Source organism: Quercus robur, chromosome 8 (genome assembly GCF_932294415.1).
Source record: "Quercus robur chromosome 8, dhQueRobu3.1, whole genome shotgun sequence".
Lineage (NCBI taxonomy): Eukaryota > Viridiplantae > Streptophyta > Magnoliopsida > Fagales > Fagaceae > Quercus > Quercus robur.
The window spans coordinates 1,621,165-1,644,931 of record NC_065541.1 but is presented as its reverse complement, the minus strand read 5'-3'; the positions used below and the strand labels follow the sequence as shown (position 1 = coordinate 1,644,931).

The following is a 23,767-nucleotide window of genomic DNA, read 5'->3' as shown; positions in this document are numbered from 1 at the left end:
AATGTTGGCTATCCGAATTAAGTTGTGTCCATGCAATCACATGATTAATTTTGAATTGATTATAAACTTAACTAATCCGAATAAATTGTGAGAGGCTTTGGTCAATCAAAAACCCAGAAGAGCACTTTAAGTGAAATTTAGACATACAAAAACAAACGCAACATCTTTTAACAATTTGAAGAGCCTATCCTTCCTTGGAAAGTTACGTAGGCCTCCACCCTTGAGACCTCCACCGATAGCCTCCTCCTCCATCGTGTGGATCCTGCATGTAGGTATAATCCATTACCCTAACTTGTTTTTCGTGTTGCTATAATGTTAATTCAAGATTAAACCTTGCCAGTGATTATTTAAATTCCTTGAATATGTTTCAATGTTCGTGATATTCTTAAATGTTCATATCGTTCTTCACATGTTCTTGGTTGTTCGTCACATGTTCATGCATAACAATAGCTTTGATTTTAAATCCACATAAAAAACATGAAAACACGTTTATTTTGCAATTCTCTCAAATCCTTGAATCTAGGATATCACCACCTGCACGCATTCACTACAATTTATTTTTTTAGTCGAAATACAATGATTAATATTTGGAATTAGGGTTTATCGTGTGCACACACACATTAAAATCAACATGCAAATTGATTGATAACATATTGGATGATATGATAGAAATGTTGGCCACCATAGTCTAGAAGACCGGTTTCCCCGGTAAAGGTGGGTGCCTAGCACCTTCCCATCTTGTAACATAGCCTCCAAGCTTAGATAATGGGTAGATAGATCAATGCTTATCCATGTAATTTTAAATCTCTAGATTGTAACTAACAAACAAAGCCATGTACTTTATCTTGGATTGTATATAGGACCAAAGCCATGTAATTTCCTACTATCGATGTACATTCGTTCTTAAATCAATAAAATGATGAATTTTTCGATTTTGGGTTTCTTATTTCTTCCAATAAATAAGCAAGTGGTGACTCCATTGTAAAACCCTTAGTCTAAAGGGGAAAACATAATCAGTCGAACATCCAATTTGAGAGGCAATAATAAAAGTCCATCCATTCTCACAGGTTTGTCCCAATGCCAAAACGGACCGAGAGCGCGGTCTCTCACAGTAGCACATAAAATTTTACCCAAATCCTCTCACGTTAGAAATATTTTATATATTATAATTTGTTAGCTACACTCCACTGTTAAATGGTCAATAAATCATCTGTAATGTGGCACTTGTCAAAGGAACTCATACAACTAAATCAATTAAGTTTCCTGAGTAATGAGAAACGATATGGGTATGTCTCATAGGAGTGGAGATATAAGAACATAGAACATAATTTAATCCAATTATACTATTGAAGAACACACCATTGTTTGGAGATATAAGAACATGGAACACAATTTGTTTTTCTCTATCACACATTCGTTTTGTTTTGCATGAAACATTATTTACGAGTTATCTACTTTGAGTGAAGAGTAAGAGACATCAAATGATTTTTTTTTCCCTTTCGGGATATGAATTAGGAATTACAAAAGTACTTAAGTCACATTTAATTGATTTGATTATTTATGGATTTTATGGATCTACTTGAAATCATTAATTAAAAATTCTATTCATACTCATAATTTCTTATTTTCTTTAGCCACATGAGGAGGAAACCTATTATACGTATATAGAGTGGATATTATTCTTCTACATCTATCCTAACTGGTGGTTTTTCAAATCATTGCAATCGAAAGGATCCAATTCTATGAGGTTTCCAATTTATAAGTAAAATCTCTATGAATTGGATAAACTCTTTTAAACAAAAGTGTATCTCACAGGAATCAAATCAATCGTTGTTATGATTCTTCGATAGAAAGAAATCTCCAAAAAGGGTAGGTTGTTAACATTTTTCGTAATGATTAAAAATCAACGAAGTCTTGTCTAAACCCAATGATTCAATGAAATGATAAAGAATTCTGGAACAAATTAATTAACAATAAACAAATTTTAGTTAATGGTCTTATAATAGGTATGCCAAGTTATCACCTGAAACACAAAGATATTATCACAGCGGCGAACGAACAAACATATAGAACGCTAGTTCGAAATCGTCAATTATACATGCAAAAGCCCATCAATTTATTCCAACGTAAAAGATAATAGTTATGATCGATACAAGTAGTATAAAGGCTCATATCCTTTTACTATTATGTGGCACATTTAGGTTTGTGGATTTTCAATATTATCGTGTATTCCACGTGTTTCACTTACGATTGATTCCTTATCAGGGATCTTGTAGAGCAGTGGCAGATACACTGACCGGATTATGTATTGGATTGGGTCCTCCTGGTACTTTGCGGTTGATTCTTGCACGCTTATTTTGTAGTGGATCGGACCATGCACTAACTGGATTATGTATTGGATTGGGTCCTCCTGGTACTTTGCGGTTGATTCTTGCATGGTTATTTTGTAGTGAATCAGTCCATGCACTGACTGGATTATGTATTGGATTAGGTCCACTGGGTACTTTGCGGTTGATTCCGGCACGGTTATTTGGTATTGGATCGGACCACGCACTGACTGGATTATGTATTGGATTGGGTCCCCCTGGTACTTTGCGGTTGATTCTTGCACGGTTATTTGGTTGTGGATCCGTCCATGCACTGACTGGATTATGTATTGGATTGGGTCCTCCTGGTACTTTGCGGTTGATTCTTGCACGGTTATTTTTTAGTGGATCAGTCCATGCACGGTTATTTGGTTGTGGATCCGTCCATGCACTGACTGGATTATGTATTGGATTGGGTCCTTCTGGTACTTTGCGGTTGATTCTTGCACGGTTATTTTGTAGTGGATCAGTCCATGCACTGACTGGATTATGTATTGGATTGGGTCCCCCTGGTACTTTGCGGTTGATTCTTGCACGTTTATTTTGTAGTGGATTGGACCATGCACTGACTGGATTATGTATTGGATTGGGACCTCCTGGTACTTTGCGGTTGATTCTTGCACGGTCATTTTGTAGTGGATTAGTCCATGCAGTGACTGGATTATGTATTGGATTGGGTCCCCCTGGTACTTTACGGTTGGTTCTTGCACGATTATTTGGTTGTGGATCGGTCCATGCACTGGCTGGATTATGTATTGGATTGGGTCCTCCTGGTACTTTGCGGTTGATTCTGTCTTGAATATGTTGTTGAGAATCTGTCCATGCAGAGATTGGATTATGTGTAGTATTGGGTCCTCCTGGTACATTGTTGTTGATTCTTGCTAGATGATGTTTTTGAGGATCGGTCAATTGTGATATTCCAGCACTTGTGCTCATGAAGAAACGCGAGAGGAAGACAAATAACATGACAATGACCATCTTTCTAATTATTGAGTCGAACATTTTGTCTGTTCTAATTTAACAAAGTCGTTGGTGTATTGAAGTTCACACTTCTATTGACAAACCTAATTTATAAGCCCAAGTATTGGATAATAAAGGTAATATATTTTTATAGTAACCAAACTATATTTGGTGAAAAAATCCTTGGTAATCTCAATCGCAAGGTATTTCCCTTTCGAATGACTTCTTTTCGGTAATTTTCTTGTCGAAATTTAAATATAAATCCTACAAAGTAGTTGTGGAAAATCTCTTGTGATTTACGTACTAGGAAGAACATTATTTCCTAGTGCATTTAAAATAGTAATAAATAATTCTTTAATACTCTTGTGAAGGTTAAGACTACAACGAATAACTTGGTAAAACCTTTTAAAGGGCATAATTTCAATGAATAGTGCCTATTTACTTTTGAATGAAGATTGACACTTGATATTCATTAAAAGATGGGAGGGAAGGTAAGTTTAATGAATTTTCAAAAAATCCACCAACCGGCAAAATCTTATGTTGTCGTATAATAATCATGATTATATTGTAGTCGAATATATTGATGCTCGTAACAAGAAACGTAATCTCAATCACAAATTATCATCCTTTATAATCATTGATTCTGGTAAGTCTTTTATTCAATTTTACAAAATTGTTTTGTTAGCGTAAACTTTTTCCTCTAAACCAAATTTTACCTTTATCTTTAAATAAGGTGATGGATATTCGTCCTATCGTAATTGCTCATATACTCGCCGATTCACCATCCTCTGTCAAAAAATGACTTTCACCTACCCAGCTACACCAATGCGAATCATTTTGTAGACACCCAGTTCCGTAACCAGGGATCCTCACGAGGTCAAAATCCTAAGTTTCCTTTAGGAAAGAGTAAATGTCATTCAAGCCCATTCAAAAATTAATTAAAAAAACATCGAATTTCACAACGATCAAAGAGATGCATTGGTTGCAGAGATCAAAGAACCGCATCACAGAGATCAAATTTTTACGGTTAAAGTAAACTCTTGTAATTTAATGCCTAAATGATGTGAGCATGATGAATGAATTTTAATTTGAAAATCCCATTGCTATAAGTTTTAAGACAAGAATTTCATTTCAATTGAACTTTGTGGTCTAATTGCTCCCCCCTTGGCACTAAGTGACTAGGTGTGAGCAAGATTTCCGATTTCTATAAATTTGGAAGGTAGGGGTATGGTAGATTTTGGAATTTCTAAGAAAGATCCCCACACACACACACACAAAATTAATTAATTAATTAATAGGATGGATGAATCTTTGGTGATAATTATTATTTTTTATTTTTTATTTTAAAAAATTGATACCGCTGTTAAATAAAAAAACTGAAAGTATTAAAACAATAAATTTCGTTAACCTGGGTCATGGATTTGGAATTAGGGTAAAATTGAGGGGGGGGGGGGGGGAACGGAGGAAAATTGAAATTTGGGTTTGCTCAAGGGCGAGTAGAGACCTTTGTATTAAGTATGCCGATTGATAGATGAATACCAAGTCCGTGGGTCGATCTGCAATTTGGCCAAGATCAATCATTTATGTTTTTGGCCCTTTTTTTTCATGTTAATTTGTCAATTTTCATGAATTTCAATGCCATTAATTGCAACATGGGACCCAAGACCAGCTAATCGGCACTAAACTTGTCCAATTAAATTTTAATATCAATAAAATTCATGGAAAATATTAAATGTTGGCTATCCGAATTAAGTTGTGTCCATGCAATCACATGATTAATTTTGAATTGATTATAAACTTAACTAATCCGAATAAATTGTGAGAGGCTTTGGTCAATCAAAAACCCAAAAGAGCACTTTAAGTGAAATTTAGACATACAAAAACAAACGCAACATCTTTTAACAATTTGAAGAGCCTATCCTTCCTTGGAAAGTTACGTAGGCCTCCACCCTTGAGACCTCCACCGATAGCCTCCTCCTCCATCGTGTGGATCCTGCATGTAGTTATAATCCATTACCCTAACTTGTTTTTCGTGTTGCTATAATGTTAATTCAAGATTAAACCTTGCCAGTGATTATTTAAATTCCTTGAATATGTTTCAATGTTCGTGATATTCTTAAATGTTCATATCGTTCTTCACATGTTCTTGGTTGTTCGTCACATGTTCATGCATAACAATAGCTTTGATTTTAAATCCACATAAAAAACATGAAAACACGTTTATTTTGCAATTCTCTCAAATCCTTGAATCTAGGATATCACCACCTGCACGCATTCACTACAATTTATTTTTTTAGTCGAAATACAATGATTAATATTTGGAATTAGGGTTTATCGTGTGCACACACACATTAAAATCAACATGCAAATTGATTGATAACATATTGGATGATATGATAGAAATGTTGGCCACCATAGTCTAGAAGACCGGTTTCCCCGGTAAAGGTGGGTGCCTAGCACCTTCCCATCTTGTAACATAGCCTCCAAGCTTAGATAATGGGTAGATAGATCAATGCTTATCCATGTAATTTTAAATCTCTAGATTGTAACTAACAAACAAAGCCATGTACTTTATCTTGGATTGTATATAGGACCAAAGCCATGTAATTTCCTACTATCGATGTACATTCGTTCTTAAATCAATAAAATGATGAATTTTTCGATTTTGGGTTTCTTATTTCTTCCAATAAATAAGGAAGTGGTGTCTCCATTGTAAAACCCTTAGTCTAAAGGGGAAAACATAATCAGTCGAACATCCAATTTGAGAGGCAATAATAAAAGTCCACCCATTCTCACAGGTTTGTCCCAATGCCAAAACGGACCGAGAGCGCGGTCTCTCACAGTAGCACATAAAATTTTAACCAAATCCTCTCACGTTAGAAATATTTTATATATTATAAATTGTTAGCTACACTCCACTGTTAAATGGTCAATAAATCATCTGTAATGTGGCACTTGTCAAAGGAACTCATACAACTAAATCAACTAAGTTTCCTGAGTAATGAGAAACGATATGGGTATGTCTCATAGGAGTGGAGATATAAGAACATAGAACATAATTTAATCCAATTATACTATTGAAGAACACACCATTGTTTGGAGTTATAAGAACATGGAACACAATTTGTTTTTCTCTATCACACATTCGTTTTGTTTTGCATGAAACATTATTTACGAGTTATCTACTTTGAGTGAAGAGTAAGAGACATCAAATGATTTTTTTTTCCCTTTCGGGATATGAATTAGGAATTAAAAAAGTACTTAAGTCACATTTAATTGATTTGATTATTTATGGATTTTATGGATCTACTTGAAATCATTAATTAAAAATTCTATTCATACTCATAATTTCGTATTTTCTTTAGCCACATGAGGAGGAAACCTATTATACGTATAGAGTGGATATTATTCTTCTACATCTATCCTAACTGGTGGTTTTTCAAATCATTGCAATCGAAAGGATCCAATTCTATGAGGTTTCCAATTTATAAGTAAAATCTCTATTAATTGGATAAACTCTTTTAAACAAAAGTGTATCTCACAGGAATCAAATCAATCGTTGTTATGATTCTTCGATAGAAAGAAATCTCCAAAAAGGGTAGGTTGTTGACATTTTTCGTAATGATTAAAAATCAACTAAGTCTTGTCTAAAGCCAATGATTCAATGAAATGATAAAGAATTCTGGAACAAATTAATTAACAATAAACAAATTTTAGTTAATGGTCTTATAATAGGTATGCCAAGTTATCACATGAAACACAAAGATATTATCACAGCGGCGAACGAACAAACATATAGAACGCTAGTTCGAAATCGTCAATTATACATGCAAAAGCCCATCAATTTATTCCAACGTAAAAGATAATAGTTATGATCGATACAAGTAGTATAAAGGCTCATATCCTTTTACTATTATGTGGCACATTTAGGTTTGTGGATTTTCAATATTATCGTGTATTCCATGTGTTTCACTTACGATTGATTCCTTATCAGGGATCTTGTAGACGAGTGGCCCATGCACTAACCGGATTATGTATTGGATTGGGTCCTCCTGGTACTTTGCGGTTGATTCTTGCACGGTTATTTTGTAGTGGATCGGACCATGCACTAACTGGATTATGTATTGGATTGGGTCCTCCTGGTACTTTGCGGTTGATTCTTGCACGGTTATTTTGTAGTGAATCAGTCCATGCACTGACTGGATTATGTATTGGATTAGGTCCACTGGGTACTTTGCGGTTGATTCCTGCACGATTATTTGGTATTGGATCGGACCACGCACTGATTGGATTATGTATTGGATTGGTTTCTCCTGGTACTTTGTGGTTGATTCTTGCACGGTTATTTTCTAGTGGATCAGACCACGCACTGACCGGATTGTGTATTGGATTGGGTCGTCCTGGTACTTTGCGGTTGATTCTTGCACGGTTATTTTGTAGTGGATCAGTCCACGCACTGATCGGATTGTGTATTGGATTGGGACCTCTTGGTACTTTGCGGTTGATTCTTGCACTGACTGGATTATGTATTGGATTGGGTCCTCTTGGTACTTTGCTGTTGATTCTTGCACTGTCATTTTGTAGTGGATCAGTCCACGCACTGGCTGGATTATGTATTGGATTGGGCCCCCCTAGTACTTTGTGGTTGATTCTTGCATGGTCATTTTGTTGTGCATCGGTCCATGCACTGACTGGATTATATATTGGATTGGGTCCTCCTAGTACTTTGCGGTTGATTTTTGCACGGTTATTTTGTAGTGGATCAGTCCATGCACTGACTGGATTATGTATTGGATTGGGTCCCCCTGGTACTTTGCGGTTGATTCTTGCACGGTTATTTGGTAGTGGATCGGACCATGCACTGACTGGATTATGTATTGGATTGGGTCCTCCTGGTACTTTGCGGTTGATTCTTGAACGGTCATTTTGTAGTGGATCAGTCCATGCACTGACTGGATTATGTATTGGATTGGGTCCCCCTGTTACTTTGCGGTTGATTCTTGCACGGTTATTTGGTTGTGGATCCGTCCATGCACTGACTGGATTATGTATTGGATTGGGTCCCCTTGGTACTTTGCGGTTTGGTCTTGCACGGTTATGTTGTTTTGGATTGGTCCATGCACTGACTGGATTATGTATTGGATTGGGTCCTCCTGGTACTTTGCGGTTGATTCTTGCACGGTTATTTTGTAGTGGATCAGTCCATGCACTGACTGGATTATGTATTGGATTGGGTCCCCCTGGTACTTTGCGGTTGATTCTTGCACGTTTATTTGGTAGTGGATTGGACCATGCACTGACTGGATTATGTATTGGATTGGGACCTCCTGGTACTTTGCGGTTGATTCTTGCACGGTCATTTTGTAGTGGATTAGTCCAAATAGTGACTGGATTATGTATTGGATTAGGTCCCCCTGGTACTTTACGGTTGGTTCTTGCACGATTATTTGGGTTGTGGATCGGTCCATGCACTGGCTGGATTATGTATTGGATTGGGTCCTCCTAGTACTTTGCGGTTGATTCTGTCTTGAATATGTTGTTGAGAATCTGTCCATGCAGAGATTGGATTATGTGTAGTATTGGGTCCTCCTGGTACATTGTGGTTGATTCTTGCTAGATGATGTTTTTGAGGATCAGTCAATTGTGATATTCCAGCACTTGTGCTCATGAAGAAACGCGAGGGGAAGACAAATAACATGACAATGACCATCTTTCTAATTATTGAGTCGAACATTTTGTCTGTTCTAATTTAACAAAGTGGTTGGTGTATTGAAGTTCACACTTCTATTGACAAACCTAATTTATAAGCCCAAGTATTGGATAATAAAGGTAATATATTTTTATAGTAACCAAACTATATTCGGTGAAAAAATCCTTGGTAATCTCAATCACAAGGTATTTCCCTTTCGAATGACTTCTTTTTGGTAATTTTCTTGTCGAAATTTAAATATAAATCCTACAAAGTAGTTGTGGAAAATCTCTTGTGATTTACGTACTAGGAAGAACATTATTTCCTAGTGCATTTAAAATAGTAATAAATAATTCTTTAATACTCTTGTGAAGGTTAAGACTACAACGAATAACTTGGTAAAACCTTTTATAGGGCATAATTTCAATGAATAGTGCCTATTTCCTTTTGAATGAAGACTGACACTTGATATTAATTAAAAGATGGGATGGAGGGTAAGATTAATGTATTTTCAAAAAATTCACGAACTGGCAAAATCTTATGTTGTCGCATAATAATCATGATTATATTGTAGTCGAATATATTTATGCTCATAACAATAAGGGTAATCTCAATCACAAAGTATCATCCTTTATAATCATTGATTCTGGAAAGTATTTTATTCAATTTTACAAAATTGCTTTGTTAGCGTAAACGAATTCCTCTAAACCGAATTTTACCTTTATCTTTAAATTAGGTGATGGATATTCGTCGTATCGTAATTGTTCATATACTCGCCGATTCACCATCCTCTGTCAGAAAATGACTTTCACCTTCCCAGTTACACCAATGAGAATCATTTTGTAGACACCTCGGTTTGTAACCAGGGATCCTCACGAGGTCAAAATCCTAAGTTTCCTTTAAGAAAGAGTAAATATCATTCAAGTCCTTTCAAAAATTAATTAAAAAAACATCGAATTTCTCAACGATCAAAGAGATGCATTGGATGCAGAGATCAAAGAACCACATCACAGAGATCAAATTTGTACGGTAATAACAAAGGTAATCTCAATCACAAAGTACTGTCCTTTCTACTTATTGTTTATTGTAACTCTTGTATTCTCCTTTAGAATAGTGTTTTGTTAGTGTAAACGAATTCCTCTAAATGAAATTTTACCTATATCTTTAAATAAGATGATGGATATTTAGCTTATCATAATTTTCCATATACTCTCGAATTCACCATCCTCTATCAGAAAATGACTTTCACCTTCCCAGCTACGCCAATGAGAAACATTTTGTGGACACCTCATTTTTTAACCAAGGATTGGTTTTTTTTTTTTTTTTGTTTTTTTCAGAGACCTGGAGACAAGGAATGCCTTGGAGGTGAAAAAGGCTGCAGCCTTTCAACTTAAAGTTGGTAGTTCATTTGCCCCTATTGCCAAGACAAGCCAAAAGAGGAAGAACTAAGGTGACGGGGAGCACCCATTAAAAAAGATATTCAGTCAATCCGTCGCTTCGAGTCCGATAGGTCCTCAGGGCACTCCCAACCCCCCCCCCCCCCCCGGTGGGTCATAGTGTGGGTAAGGGTTTGATGACAGCTCATGGCCCCGTCATTAATGAGCCCGTCGTTCCGGAAGTCCCTCTTTTGGTAAGGGAAAAGCAGCACGCCGTCTAGACGGCTTACTACATCATCAAGGATGCCGATATTGACGAATGTTTTGATCATGAGACGGAGGCTCTGGGGGACTCCGGCCTTTTTGACTTGATGAGGGTGAGTTACTTTAAGTCACAATTTTATCCCGTCATGTATTGTAATCGTACTAATCGTCCGTTTTTATCAGGCTTCTATGAAGATGCCAGCACTTCAAATTAGGTGTGTCGCTAAGGAAGCCATCGTACGCTTGAGGAGTCGTCTAGAGGAGGAGGCGAACCAACTAAAGAAATATAAGGAGAGGATACGCACCATTAATGGAGAAGTCAAGGCCCTGTCGGAGCAAGTGAAAAAGCTCGATGGCGCTTCCCACCAAGCTGAGGAGTTGACGGAGGCCAATGCCACCTTGATGGCTGAGGTGACTTCCCTCCGGGAGAGCATGGATAAAGCCAAAGTCGACACTGTTGAGGAGTACAAGGACTCATAGCCGTTCTTCAACCTATTGGGGTCTTAGTATGGCGAAGGTTTTGTGGGCTTTAGAAAGCAAGTCCTCGTCCTTTTTTTTGACGTGTACTTCTCCTCCATTCAGATCGACACTACGATCCCTATGACTCCCTGAGTGGACGATGAGATTGTAGATGTTGAGGACGGAGGCAAGGATGCACCTGAGAAGGTCGTTGCTCCCCAGGTGATCGAAGGCAACAATTAGGGGTGTGCAAAAAACCGATGAACCGAACAAACCGACCGAACCGTTGCCAAATTTTCGCTTCGGTTTCGGTTTCATTTTTTTAAAAACCGAAATTTTTTGTTTCGGTTTCGGTGCTGGATTTTTTCACCCAAAACCAAACTGAACCGACCGAATATATATATATATATATATATATATTTATGTAACATTAATACATAACTGATTAGTGGCCTTAATGGTATGCTCCTTATGTTTTAGCTGGCTGATCCCACCACCGCTTTCCCCATTTTTTTCTCTCAATTTTTTCTCTGTCTGTCTCTACCTTTCTCGTTTCAATTTTCTCTCTCTATCCTTCGGTCCTTCCCCAATTTTCTCTCTGGTCTTTGCCCTTCTCAGTCCGGCCGCCTCATTCTTTTCTTTTCTTTTCGTTCTCTGAGTCCCATGGACCATGGCCATGCCTTTCTCTTCTCTCTAAGTCACATGTCTTTGTTCTTTCTTCAATTCACTACAAAGACATGGTGGTAGGCTTAAGCATGGTGGTAGGCTCCTGCTATGGTGCAACAACGGTAAAGTTCTGTCTGGACCCTTTTGCTAATTCAAAATATTTTCAATTTTTTGTTGGAATCTGTATGTAATACTGTAAATTGCTGAACAAATATTGTTGGAAATTTTTCTTTCTCTGTCATTCTGATTTGTTCAACAGCTCTTTCTCTCTCTGTTGCTCTATTTGTTTTTTATATGTGATTAAATTTAGGGTTTTGAAAATCTCAATAACCCTCTCTTTGGAAAACCGAAAACCGACCGAAACCGATTGAAACTGATATACATCGAAACCGATGGTTTTCCAGCCATTTCGGTCGGTTTTGGCTGAGAATTTCACAAATCGAAATATTCGGTTTTGGTTGGCCGTACCTATACAAACCGACCGAAACCGAATCGAGCATACCCCTAGCGACAATCCACCTCAACATGAAGGGACAACGGAAGAGATAGCTGATCCTGCCCCCACTACTTAAAGCTTCATGTTTTCTTTTCTTTCTTTGTAATCCTTTCTTCTATTTTAAGAACAATTTGGGTGCCCTGTTTTGGCACATGTGACCTGTTTTCTTTAAGTGTTATTTGGAACATTCGTTGCTTTTTTCTTTAATACCATTGCATGAATGTTTTTACTGCCATTGTCGTTCTTGTGCAAGATTTTTCTCCTTTTGTTATCATTTGTTAGGGGTATTTAAGATATACATATTTTTTTACCGTCTACCCTTAAGAGTTTTTTAGGAATAGAAATCCTTCAATGTTCCAATCTGTCCACCCAGTATGAGGGACTTAACACTTTTTTGCACTCATCAGTGTCCTTGGTGACCCATCCACCCCATGGGTTAGACTTAGAAATTTTTTGAACCAAGGTACCAATCTGTATCCTTGGGGATCCGTCCACCCTGTAGATAGGACTTAGTAATTTTCGAACCAAGACACCCATCGGTGTCCTTGGTAATCTGTCCACCCCGTAGGTAAGACTAATAATTTTTTGAACTAGGGTACCCGTCAATATCCTTAGATATCCATCCACCCCATAGGTAGGATTTAGTATGTTTTTTGAACCAAGGTACCTGTCGAGATCCATCCACCCCGAGGTAGGACTTAGTAATGTTTTTGAACTAAGGTACCCGTCGGTATCCTTGGTCATCCGTCCACCCCATAGGTAGGACTTGTGGATATTTCATTGTAGACAATTTCTTAAAAGGTAAATCCTTAACAAAAAGATATGCATAATCTAGAAAAATGTAGATAATGTGCCTAATGGTCCTCGGGGGTCTTACTTCAACAATCAAAAAAACTTACTATCCTACTTTAACAATATTAAAAGAGAAAAGCAATAACATAGTTTGTAGTTATTCACTAATGGTAGTATCTACGCAGGTGCTTGGTGTTTCACGAGTGATGGAGTCTTTGCCTATCGAGGGTCTTCAGGTGGTAGGTCCCTTTTCTATGGCAGTCAAGGATCCTATAGGGTCCTTCCTAGTTGAGGCCTAACTTGTCCTGTGTGGGGTCTTTAGTAGCTGTCGTCACCTTCCTTAGGAATAGGTCCCCGACTTGAAAGTGCCGAGGTTTGACCTTGGTGTTGTTAGCTCAACTAGTTGGCACTTCCTAGTATTTTTATCGAAGAACTTTAGGATTCCAATCCCTTTTCCCATGTTGTAACTATCAAATTGTCAACCAAAAAAGAAGAAGAAGAAGAAATTGTCCAATTATAAAGAGCCTAGAGATACCTCAATACAATTAGTATATTCTTTCCTCTCGCCATCCTCTCCTTAATAGAGGCTACCCAATACCTCTTAAGTCCACCATCCTAGATTAACAATGCTAGGAGCATGGGACCATCAGTCTAGCTACTGCTTAATGAAATCAGCCTTAATGAGGAAGCAAGCATCTCTTTTTTTTGGGGGGGGGGGGGGTGTAAATACTGGATTGTGTTAACGAAAACTAAATAGGTTCAAGGCAAAGCCTTTCAAAATACATGCCAATGGCGTCATAATACAAAAGCATAGCTAGATCCTCAGGGGATCATCAAAAACAATAAAATCTTGTTGTTGGCCAACTCCTTTGCTTGCCAACTTATCAGCACATTGATTTGCTTATCAAAAGCAGTGCTTAATCATCCACCTTGGGATCAAGCTAAGAAGCAAGTATCTCTTGTTTTGAGATATGTTAATAAATGAGTACCATGTGAGAGATTGGTGGGACCAACTTTGAAAAAGGGGTATAAAATTGAATTATATGGAATTCACTCATTCACTTGTTACTTGAATAACTTGGTATAATAGTAATTCTCAGGGGTTCTTAATATCTCATGAAATCTTAAATTCAAAACCTCTAACCAGCATCTTAGGATTACCCTTAAGAAATCTTCATTTTAATTACTTTGTGTGTGGGGATGAGGGGATTAAACACATTCAAGATAAAATCACATGCTCAAAGAGCTCTGGACACCCCTTAATAGCAACAAAAGAAAAAAAAAGCATTAATTCTACACAAAAATAAATAAATCTTGACAATTCCCTCTCAACAATTTTGGTCCCATGGTTATAAAAAAGGAAAATATTCAAGTTATTACAATTTTACTATATATAAATAAAAATTTACAAATTGATTTGTTAATAAATATAAATGTGCCACTTGAATAAAATAATAAATGAGTATTTGAAAGTACTTTTTATAATTGATGATACTTCAATTTATAAGACTTATGTAGTGAAATTTGTAGTGTGCAAACCAATGTCAATGCCCTTTTCCCACCCAATCAGCAGTCATCTTCAGGTTGCTACTAGCTATTGTAGCTACATATATTCAATATTTTTAAGCTAGTGAAAAAATAATCCAAAACGATGTCATTTCAAGGAAAAAAACAAAAAATGTAAATCACAAGTATTTTTTTTTTTGAGAAACTGTAAATCACAAGTAAAGGCAGAGCAACCGGCAGGTTAATTTGTCTCTATGATTGATTATAATATAATTCAAAATTATTACTACGCTGACACATCACCAGCCCTCAAATATGACCGTTACAGTCCTCAACGTTCCAAAATTCTAAAATTCAAAAAGTTAGCTCCTTTTTGGGTCCCTTTACTAAAACCAAAGCTTACCGTTGCCAACGTCCACTCACTACTACATGAAAACTCCGTGAATCTTGATCTCACACCAAAACATTCAATGCTTCTTCTTCAGCTCTGCTTTGATCCGTACAAAATCAATTCGTTCACACCCAAAATCAATTCTTTTTGACTCCTCTTCTTTTTTTGGTTCCTAATTCAATTCTTCTTTGTTTACTATTCTTGAATTTCTTGGTTCTTTGTTGGGTTTCTTTCTTTGATTTCAAGTTTTAATCTTTTTCTTCTTTCTTTTCTCAAATCTCAATCTCTCCTTGAGTTTGACAATTGGGTTTTTGAAAAAGGGCTGCCATGGCAACATTGGCACCAGGAATACTGATGAAGCTTTTGGATGGCATGAACACGGGGATGAAACCCACGAGTGAGCACAGAAACTCGCTTTTGCAGGTCACAGATATCGTTCCGGCTGATCTTGATGAGAAGAATCTTTGGCCAAGCCATGGATTTTACATTAAAGTCTCTGATTCTTCTCACTCAATCTATGTCAGTCTTCCTTCAGAACAAGATGATTTTGTTCTCAGCAATAAAATGCAGCTTGGGCAGTTCATCTATGTCGATAGATTGGAGCCGGGATCTCCTGTTCCCGTCATAAAAGGAGCTAAACCAATCCCAGGCCGACACCCATTTGTGGGGACACCAGAACCGTTAATGGGTCTTAGAGAGAAAGGTGAACCAAGGTCCAGTTCAAAGCTCTCGGCTCAAACTCACAGAAGGGGTTCTTGGGGGACAGGAGGGACAGAGGGTGTCTCTGTTTCGTCTCCCATGATTTTCAAGCCGGTTAATTTGGATTTCGATCAGTGTAGTACACCGGTGAAAGAGCGTGGTAGTAATAATTTTCCAATGTCTCCGATGATAAGAAGAGGGAGGGTTGGCAAGGATGGAAATTGTAGCGCCGGTGGAGGTATTAGATGTTCATTTGGTGGTGGGCTCTTGGCAAAGATGGTGGATAATAATAAGGGAGAAAGCCCTGCTGCTATGCTTAGGAAAAGCTGTGTAGCCCCTTCTTCTGCTTCGAAATTCCCGAGGAGTAGGAGCGTTTGTGAAAGAGAGCCTAAGATCCCAATAAGTCCCTTCAACTTAGCTGTAGGTACATTGTTCTCTTTGTTGTTTTGAATTTGAACTCTTCATAAAGCAAACATTATAACAGGATCAATTATGAATGTTTTTCTGTTATGTTGTGTTATAGACACCTTTCCAGTGCCCAATTCTGTTGAAAAAATTGTTGCAGATTTTTACTTCCTAATTCAAATTATGTATAATTATTGGTAAGTTTTGTTATAAATTTGACATAAATGTATTTTTCTAGGAAAAGAAAAGTGCCACTCCTCCGCCGAGTACACGGAGTGCAAGAGTGGCCACTTCCCTCAATATGGGTGGAGATGCCCAGAACTCCAACTCAAACTCAAAGGTGACACCTCAATTACAATCTCAGCCTGATAATCCAGCTTCTGATATCAGCACTAGCACCAGTCTCCCCATGAATTTACCTGGAAAACTTAGCATATTGGGCAAGGTAAATTTCCTTCCAGAGTCATCTGTACCTACCTTAGAGCTTTTTTTGACTAAATTTTGCAGCCCCATTTGCTTATTATTCCATGCTTTACAGGAAGCAGTGCAGCAGCGAGAAACAGCACAGAAAATTGCCCTTCAAGCACTAAGAGATGCTTCGGCTACTGAAACATTAGTTCGATCTCTCAAGTAAGTATAAAAATCATTCTGTTAACTTATTTCTGTAGTGAACTTCCTAGTTGATCTAATATACTGATGTGGTTTGCTGTAGGATGTTTTCCAACTTAAGCAAATCAGCTAAACCTGATGCTCCTGCGGCTTGTTTTGATCGGTTTCTGGAATTTCATCACCAAATTGTGCAAGCAGTGACTGATATGGTGTCCATTCAAGCAGCTACTTCAGCTTCCGAAATGGCTCAAAATCCAAATGCCAAAAAATCTGAAGAAGAGTCCCCTGGATTTCACGAAAACATACACAACTCAATGGACCAAAGCCGAAATTCAGAACTAAATTTATCCAAAAGGCGAACAGCATTATACAAATCCATTGCAGTCTTTCCTGAAAGAGGTGAGCAGAAGACAAGTATGGGAAAAGTCCTGAGATCAAATTTCAACCACAAGTCATCTTTGGATAGAAAACCGTCTTCCCCACTTGGAAAACTGCCACTTGAAGCTGATGCTATAGGTGAAAACGATGAAAACAAGAAACCAGCCTCTTCCTACAGCAGCCTAAGCAATACAATCAAATTGGGGAAACAGGTTGAAACAGAAGCTGGAAACTGGTTTATGGACTTCTTGGAGAAGGCATTGGAAAAGGGCATGAAGAAAACAAAAGGAGCAGCAGATGGGGATATTAAGAAAGTTCCTCAGTCTCTCATACTGAAGGTTATTAACTGGGTTGAGGTAGAGCAATCTGATGGTAGTAAGCGTCCGGTTCATCCCAAAGCAGCACAGGTGGCCCGGAAGTTGAGGATCAAGATGAAGAATCCTTGAATACAGAACATAAGCAGAGTCTATCAAATTTTTTCTTTTTATTGGCATTGTCTATGTTCCAACTATATGGAGATTCTGTTTGCAGTTGTTGAATCTCTTGTGCATGCATGTACACGTATCGATCGAAGCATTTATTCATATATTCATTCATTTTCCTTTAACTAATATATCTTGTGTTGCCTAATTTCCGTTGTCATTGACCAAATTGTTAAGATAATCTTAAATAGTTGCTGCTGGTTGTCAAAAATTTTTTGAGCATTTGCAGCACAGCAAAGACACTGTATCTAGCAACGCATAGACAAAAGAGTAAATCCACTGGTGTCAGATATTTATTTATAGTAGATTGCAAAGTTTCTGGAATTTAAGGGTGAAATACTGAGATGAGGGTAAATTCTGGTTTTGGGATTGGAAGACATGCCGACTTTTCATAACTCTCAAGTATGCAACTTGTGGGACCAAAGCAAGGTAGCAACTTGTGGCTGGGATAGATTGATTTACTGGTAAGTTAGTTCTCACTCTGATATTATTGTGGACTCATACATGCATATTTTTTGGTACGACTCAGTTATTTTATATTCTACATGCTGACTTATGCAATGTATATTTCTAGACTTGATTGATAGTCATCTTTCTAAACTTACGCAATGTATATTTCCACTCTTTAATTCATTGAAAATATCTGATACAGATTAGTGTAGTATTATTGTAGTAAAGAAAGTTCTGGGAGTTTTGTATGATGACTCAAATAACAGAACATCCTTGGAGTAGATGTCCATGTAGATACTGGGTTTGTCTTTGTAGCATCCCACATTTATCATTAATTTGTGTTCATGGATTGATATAGTGAACCAAAAGTTGTTGCTTTTTCAACATCTGATTTCTTTCTTTCTTTCATTTGAAGATATCTGCTTCCTCCTCATGCAATAATATAACGATTATTTTAAGCCTTTATGCATTTAAGGATGTGTTCACCTTGAAGGTTGAAGACCTAATGAGAGATGAGTGGGGCTGACTGACCACAGATCCCAAGTAACAAATTGCTTCAACATTCTGTATACTCAGCTGCCTGCAACATCTCAATATTGTTATAGTCATCCTGAGCCATCCTGAGCCCAGGGTTCTATACATATATATATATATATATATATATATGTAACTTTGTAACTGAAGACATAGGAATTTAAACCATTAGTTGCCATTATCTACATTGCAAACGTAGTGGTCTTATAGAGCATTTGAGAGCACCAGGAGCAGATGATATCATGATACAAGCACTTCACATTCTACCAAACACGATCCAAATGACATCTATGCCATGGTCTTATAGCGCATTTGAGAGCATCAAGAGCAGATGATACAAGCTCTTACATTCTACCAAACATATTTCAGACGACATCTATGACAGAAATTTTTTTTTTTTCCAAAGTCATTTAGACACTTATTAGCTATGCATGTGAAATGCTCTCTCTCTCCCTCTCTTTCCATAACAAAAATATGTAAAGGACCTGCATAACCTGTGCTTGCGCGTTGAATTGATTGTTTCCTATGTGCTTCTATCCCTTCTAGCCTAGTTATTAACGTTGAGTTCCATTGCAACCAACCCCCAAGTCATTGATTGGAGTCTCATAACAAAGATAGCCAAAAAAATTGCTCTTAAAATCAAGATGAAGATCAAATCTTGCCCCCACTGTCTTGCATCTGTTCTCATTATCGTTTTTTCTCTGACAGTAGCAGTCTTTTTTGCCAGTTTAGGTTTTTTTTTTTTTTTTTTATAGCAAAAATTGCCTTGCCCATGTAAAATGCCAGAACCATGATAAGTTGTTGAATGAATGCTGTTGCTGCAAATATTACTGCTGAGAACTGTAAGTATGTGCTTGTTACTCATCGAGGATGTTGTAGCCATGCAATAGAGCATAAATAATTATACATGTAATGTTTTTAGAATTAGTAAGATAACGCATCTTTAACTCATCATTCTATTTGTAGTCAGATCCTCTGTTTTTTAGTTCTTTAGCATCTTCCTGAAGTTGCTAAAGATGTGGTGTTAATATGTGTTTCAAATTATCACATATTAAAGACGAAGTTGCAACACACGCACACACACACCTGAATACTTTAATTTGTCTTTCACATTTTTTGACTTGCATGGTGAATCTGTTTAGCAATTTGGAAGCCAACTTCTTTAAATCTGGCACTCATCAATCAAGCTGATGGTGATGGTTCTTAACCTCCTAGCTGTTAAACAACGACTTGGAATGCATCTGACTAAAATAATATAACTTAGAAGTTAGAAGTTTGGTTGGGATAACTTAGAAGTTAGAAGTTAAAACACATCTGGCTAAAAGACAATATTTACAAAAGAAAGTGCAAGATAATACTGCCAGAGTTTTGGTTGGGATAACAGGGAAGTTGTACCAAAACATACAGAAGGATGTTAGGCAGATACAAGAACTTCTGTAGCCCCTGGAAAAGAGGCATTCCAAGTAATATACACAATCAAAGGCAAATGTTAACAAGCACGGCATTTGTTAAGGTTAAAATAATGTGAGTCTCACTGAATAAAAAAATTGGATAAATGAAAAAAAGAAAAAGAAAAAAGGACACGGTATAAAGTTGACCTCAAGACCTATAAGATTGGTAAAAATACTGACATAAAGCTAGGTGACACAACCCATTATCCAAAAAAGAAAAAGAAAAAAAAGGCATTCCAATCTTGGATTCATCTCAAGATGACACATACAAATCATCGGCAACAATTTTGGCCCCAAAAAAAGTCAATTTTTACAGAAATAATCTCTCTCTCTCTCTCTCTTTTTCTATTTCTGTTTTTTATTGTTACACACGCATTATAAGAAAATGAGGTACTATTTGAGCCATTTGAGCTACAACCCATTGGTCCATTTAACAAAAACATAAACACACAAAGTGCATATTAATGATTCAAACATAAAAATCAAAAGGATCCATAACAAGCAGAGAGACGAGATAGCAATTCACCGACAACCCTGAACTGTTTCAGATCCACGGAAGACAATTAAGTATTAAACAAGCACTTATGGTTAATTTGGTAACATCAGTTGAAAGAGACTCGTGAGACATACCTAAGCCACATGCATTTGGTAGAACAAGACAACTTTATCAGCACATTAACATCTATAAGAATGAAGAATGAGTCGATTTCTTTATTTATTTTCTTCCTTCTTTTGAGAAAAATCATTAATTTCAAACTTTGCCACCCTCCCGCGCCACCCAAAAAAAAAAAAAAAAAAAAGAAAAAAAAAAAAAAAGAAAAGAAAAGAAAGAAGAAATGGTAATTGCATGGAAATTTGTTTGCCTGATATCTAAGAAGCATTTTGCCTTTCCATAGTGTACAGAATAAAGAATTTCTAAGGAATCTGAAATTTTACCCCAAAAAAAGTATGATGCACGATATCAGCATGTAACCAAGATAGCACCCAATTAGCTACAAAATATCATCAAACTATCTAAGGATATAAATTGAATACAAGACTCGTGCTGCGCTCGGAAAATCAACTCTTTAGTTCACAAGTGACAAGACCAGAGAGTCATTCAGGTTTTCATATTTTGACCTGATTCATTTCATTTTGTATGCCTTTTGCATTGCAGGTCAAAGATTTGGGTTAGTGAGTACATCTATGACCTAGCCAGGCTTCCAGACACCAGGCAGACAAAATAAATGGAGCAACTCAAATCATCCACAACATAAACAACTGGAAATCCCAGATATACCTCAGATTGTTATCAACTGACAAAGCACCCAAAAACACAGTTGAGTTTACATGTTGAGTAAAGAGAATTTAATTATCACTTCCTTGATTTATATTGTCCATATTGTTATTATCAATTGTTCAAACTCTTTTTTTTTTCTTTCTTTTTTTAAATGTGTCCATATTTCAAGCTCTTTTATGATTGAAGATATGAAATCTGAAACAGATAAGATGAGTTTTAAGGGAAAACATACACAACTCAATGGACCAAAGCCGAAATTCAGAACTAAATTTATCCAGAAGGCGAACAGCATTATACAAATCCATTGCAGTCTTTCCTGAAAGAGGCGAGCAGAAGACAAGTATGGGAAAAGTCCTGAGATCAAATTTCAACCACAAGTCATCTTTGGATAGAAAACCGTCTTCCCCACTTGGAAAACTGCCACTTGAATCTGCTGCTATAGGCGAAAACGATGAAAACAAGAAACCAGCCTCTTCCTACAGCAGCCTAAGCAATACAATCAAATTGGGGAAACAGGTTGAAACAGAAGCTGGAAACTGGTTTATGGATTTTTTGGAGAAGGCATTGGAAAAGGGCATGAAGAAAACAAAAGGAGCAGCAGATGGGGATATTAAGAAAGTTCCTCGGTCTCTGATACTGAAGGTTATTAACTGGGTTGAGGTAGAGCAATCTGATGGTAGTAAGCGTCCGGTTCATCCCAAGGCAGCACAGGTGGCCCGGAAGTTGAGGATCAAGATGAAGAATCCTTGAATACAGAACATAAGCAGAGTCTATCAAATTTTTTCTTTTTATTGACATTGTCTATGTTCCAACTATATGGAGATTCTGTTTGCAGTTGTTGAATCTCTTGTGCATGCATGTACACGTATCGATTGAAGCATTTATTCATATATTCATTCATTTTCCTTTAACTAATATATCTTGTGTTGCCTAATTTCTGTTGTCATTGACCAAATTGTTAAGATAATCTTAAATAGTTGCCGCTGGTTATCAAAAAAATTTTTGAGCATTTGCAGCACAACAAAGACATTGTATACTAGCAATGCATAGACAAAAGTGTAAATCCATTGGTGTCAGATATTTATTTATAGTAGATAGCAAAGTTGCTGGAAGAGTAAATCCATTGGTGTCAATTATTTATTCATATATTCTGGTTTTGGGATTGGAAGACACGCCGTGTTTTCCAAACTATTGGACCATAGCAAGGTATGAGTGGCACCTATTGGACCAAAGCAAGGTAGCAAATTGCGGCTGGATTAGATTGATTTACTGGTAAGTTAATTCTCACTCTCATATTATTGTGTACTCATTCATACATCAATACATGCATAATTTTTGGCATGTCTCAGTTATTTTATATTCTACATGTTGACTTATGCAATATATATTTCCAAACTTGATTGATAGTCATCTTTCTAAACTTGCGCGATGTATATTTCCACTCTTTAATTCATTGTAAATATCTGATACAGATTAGTGTAGTATGATGACTCAAATAACAGAGAGTAGATGTCCATGTAGATACTGGGTTTGACTTTGTAGCATCACACATTTATCATCAGTTTGTGTTCATGGATTGATTTGGTGAACCAAAAGTTGTTGCTTTTTCAACATCTGATTTCTTTCTTTTTTTTAATTTGAAGATATCTGCTTCCTTCTCATGCAATAATAATATAACGATTATTTTAAGCCTTTATGCATTTAAGGATGTGTTCACCTTTAAGGTTGAAGACCTGATGAGAGATGAGTGGGCTGACAGCTGACTGACCACAGATCCCAAGCAACAAATTGCTTCAACATTCCGTATACTCAATATTGTTATAGTCATCCTGAGCCCAGGGTTTTACACTTCTATTAATAACTTTGTAACTTAAGTTATCTGCATTGCAAACGTAGTGGTCTTATAGAGCACCAAGAGTAGATGATACAAGCACTTCACATTCTACCAAACACAATTCAAAACATCTATGTCAGAAATTTTTTTCCAAGGTGATAACAGGCTTTTTTAACATTTAACTTGCCAATACTTCTGAGGACCTGCTTCAAAGCCATTTAGCTATGCATATGAAATGCTCTCCTCTCTTTCCCTCTCTCCACAACATATATATGTTTAGATATACGTATACGTAAAGGACCTGCACAACGTGTGCTTGCACGTTGAATTGCTTGTTTCCTATGTGCCTCTAACCCTCCTAGCCTAGCTATTAACGTTAAGAGTTCCATTGCAGCTACCCCCCAAGTCATTGATTGGTGTCTTTTAACAAAAATGACCAAACAATTGCTCTTAAAAGATGATAACCAAATTTTTTCCCCCATTGTCTTGCACCTGTTCTCATCATCACGTTTTCTCTCATGTAGCAGTCTCTTGAGGAAATCATTCATTGGTCTTTTATCCAGATTAGGTTTTTTTTTTTTTTTTTTTTTTTTTTTTTTTTTTTTTTTTAAATATATATATAAATAGCAAAAATTGTGTTGCCCATGTAAAACGCCAGAAAAGTGATGAGTTGTCAAATGA

The 23,767-nt window shown here is 36.8% G+C and overlaps 1 protein-coding gene across 3 annotated transcripts; it reads left to right on the top strand.

Moving 5' to 3' along the window:
• Positions 1-14,968: 14,968 nt before the first annotated feature.
• Positions 14,969-22,163, top strand: LOC126694143 (uncharacterized). 3 transcript variants are annotated; one of them, XM_050390227.1, is made up of 5 exons: positions 14,969-16,084; positions 16,308-16,514; positions 16,608-16,699; positions 16,782-17,412; positions 21,913-22,163. In XM_050390227.1, exons 1-5 carry the CDS (start codon positions 15,293-15,295, stop codon positions 22,000-22,002), a joined length of 1,812 nt encoding a protein of 603 aa, XP_050246184.1. In that variant the 5' UTR covers positions 14,969-15,292; the 3' UTR covers positions 22,003-22,163. The 3 variants fall into 3 exon arrangements, with proteins under 3 accessions (XP_050246184.1, XP_050246183.1, XP_050246182.1); XM_050390226.1 differs by having other exon boundaries at positions 16,782-17,463; positions 21,964-22,163; XM_050390225.1 differs by lacking the exon at positions 21,913-22,163 and having other exon boundaries at positions 14,970-16,084; positions 16,782-17,663.
• The last annotated feature ends 1,604 nt before the right edge of the window (positions 22,164-23,767 follow it).

Excerpts from the sequence above, each read along its gene's own strand:
- LOC126694143 (XM_050390227.1), top strand. The coding sequence starts at position 15,293 with ATGGCAACATTGGCACCAGGAATACTGATGAAGCTTTTGGATGGCATG. Across the intron at positions 16,085-16,307 it reads TAAGTCCCTTCAACTTAGCT|GAAAAGAAAAGTGCCACTCC; the intron begins GTAGGTACATTG and ends GTATTTTTCTAG. Across the intron at positions 16,700-16,781 it reads ACATTAGTTCGATCTCTCAA|GATGTTTTCCAACTTAAGCA; the intron begins GTAAGTATAAAA and ends GGTTTGCTGTAG.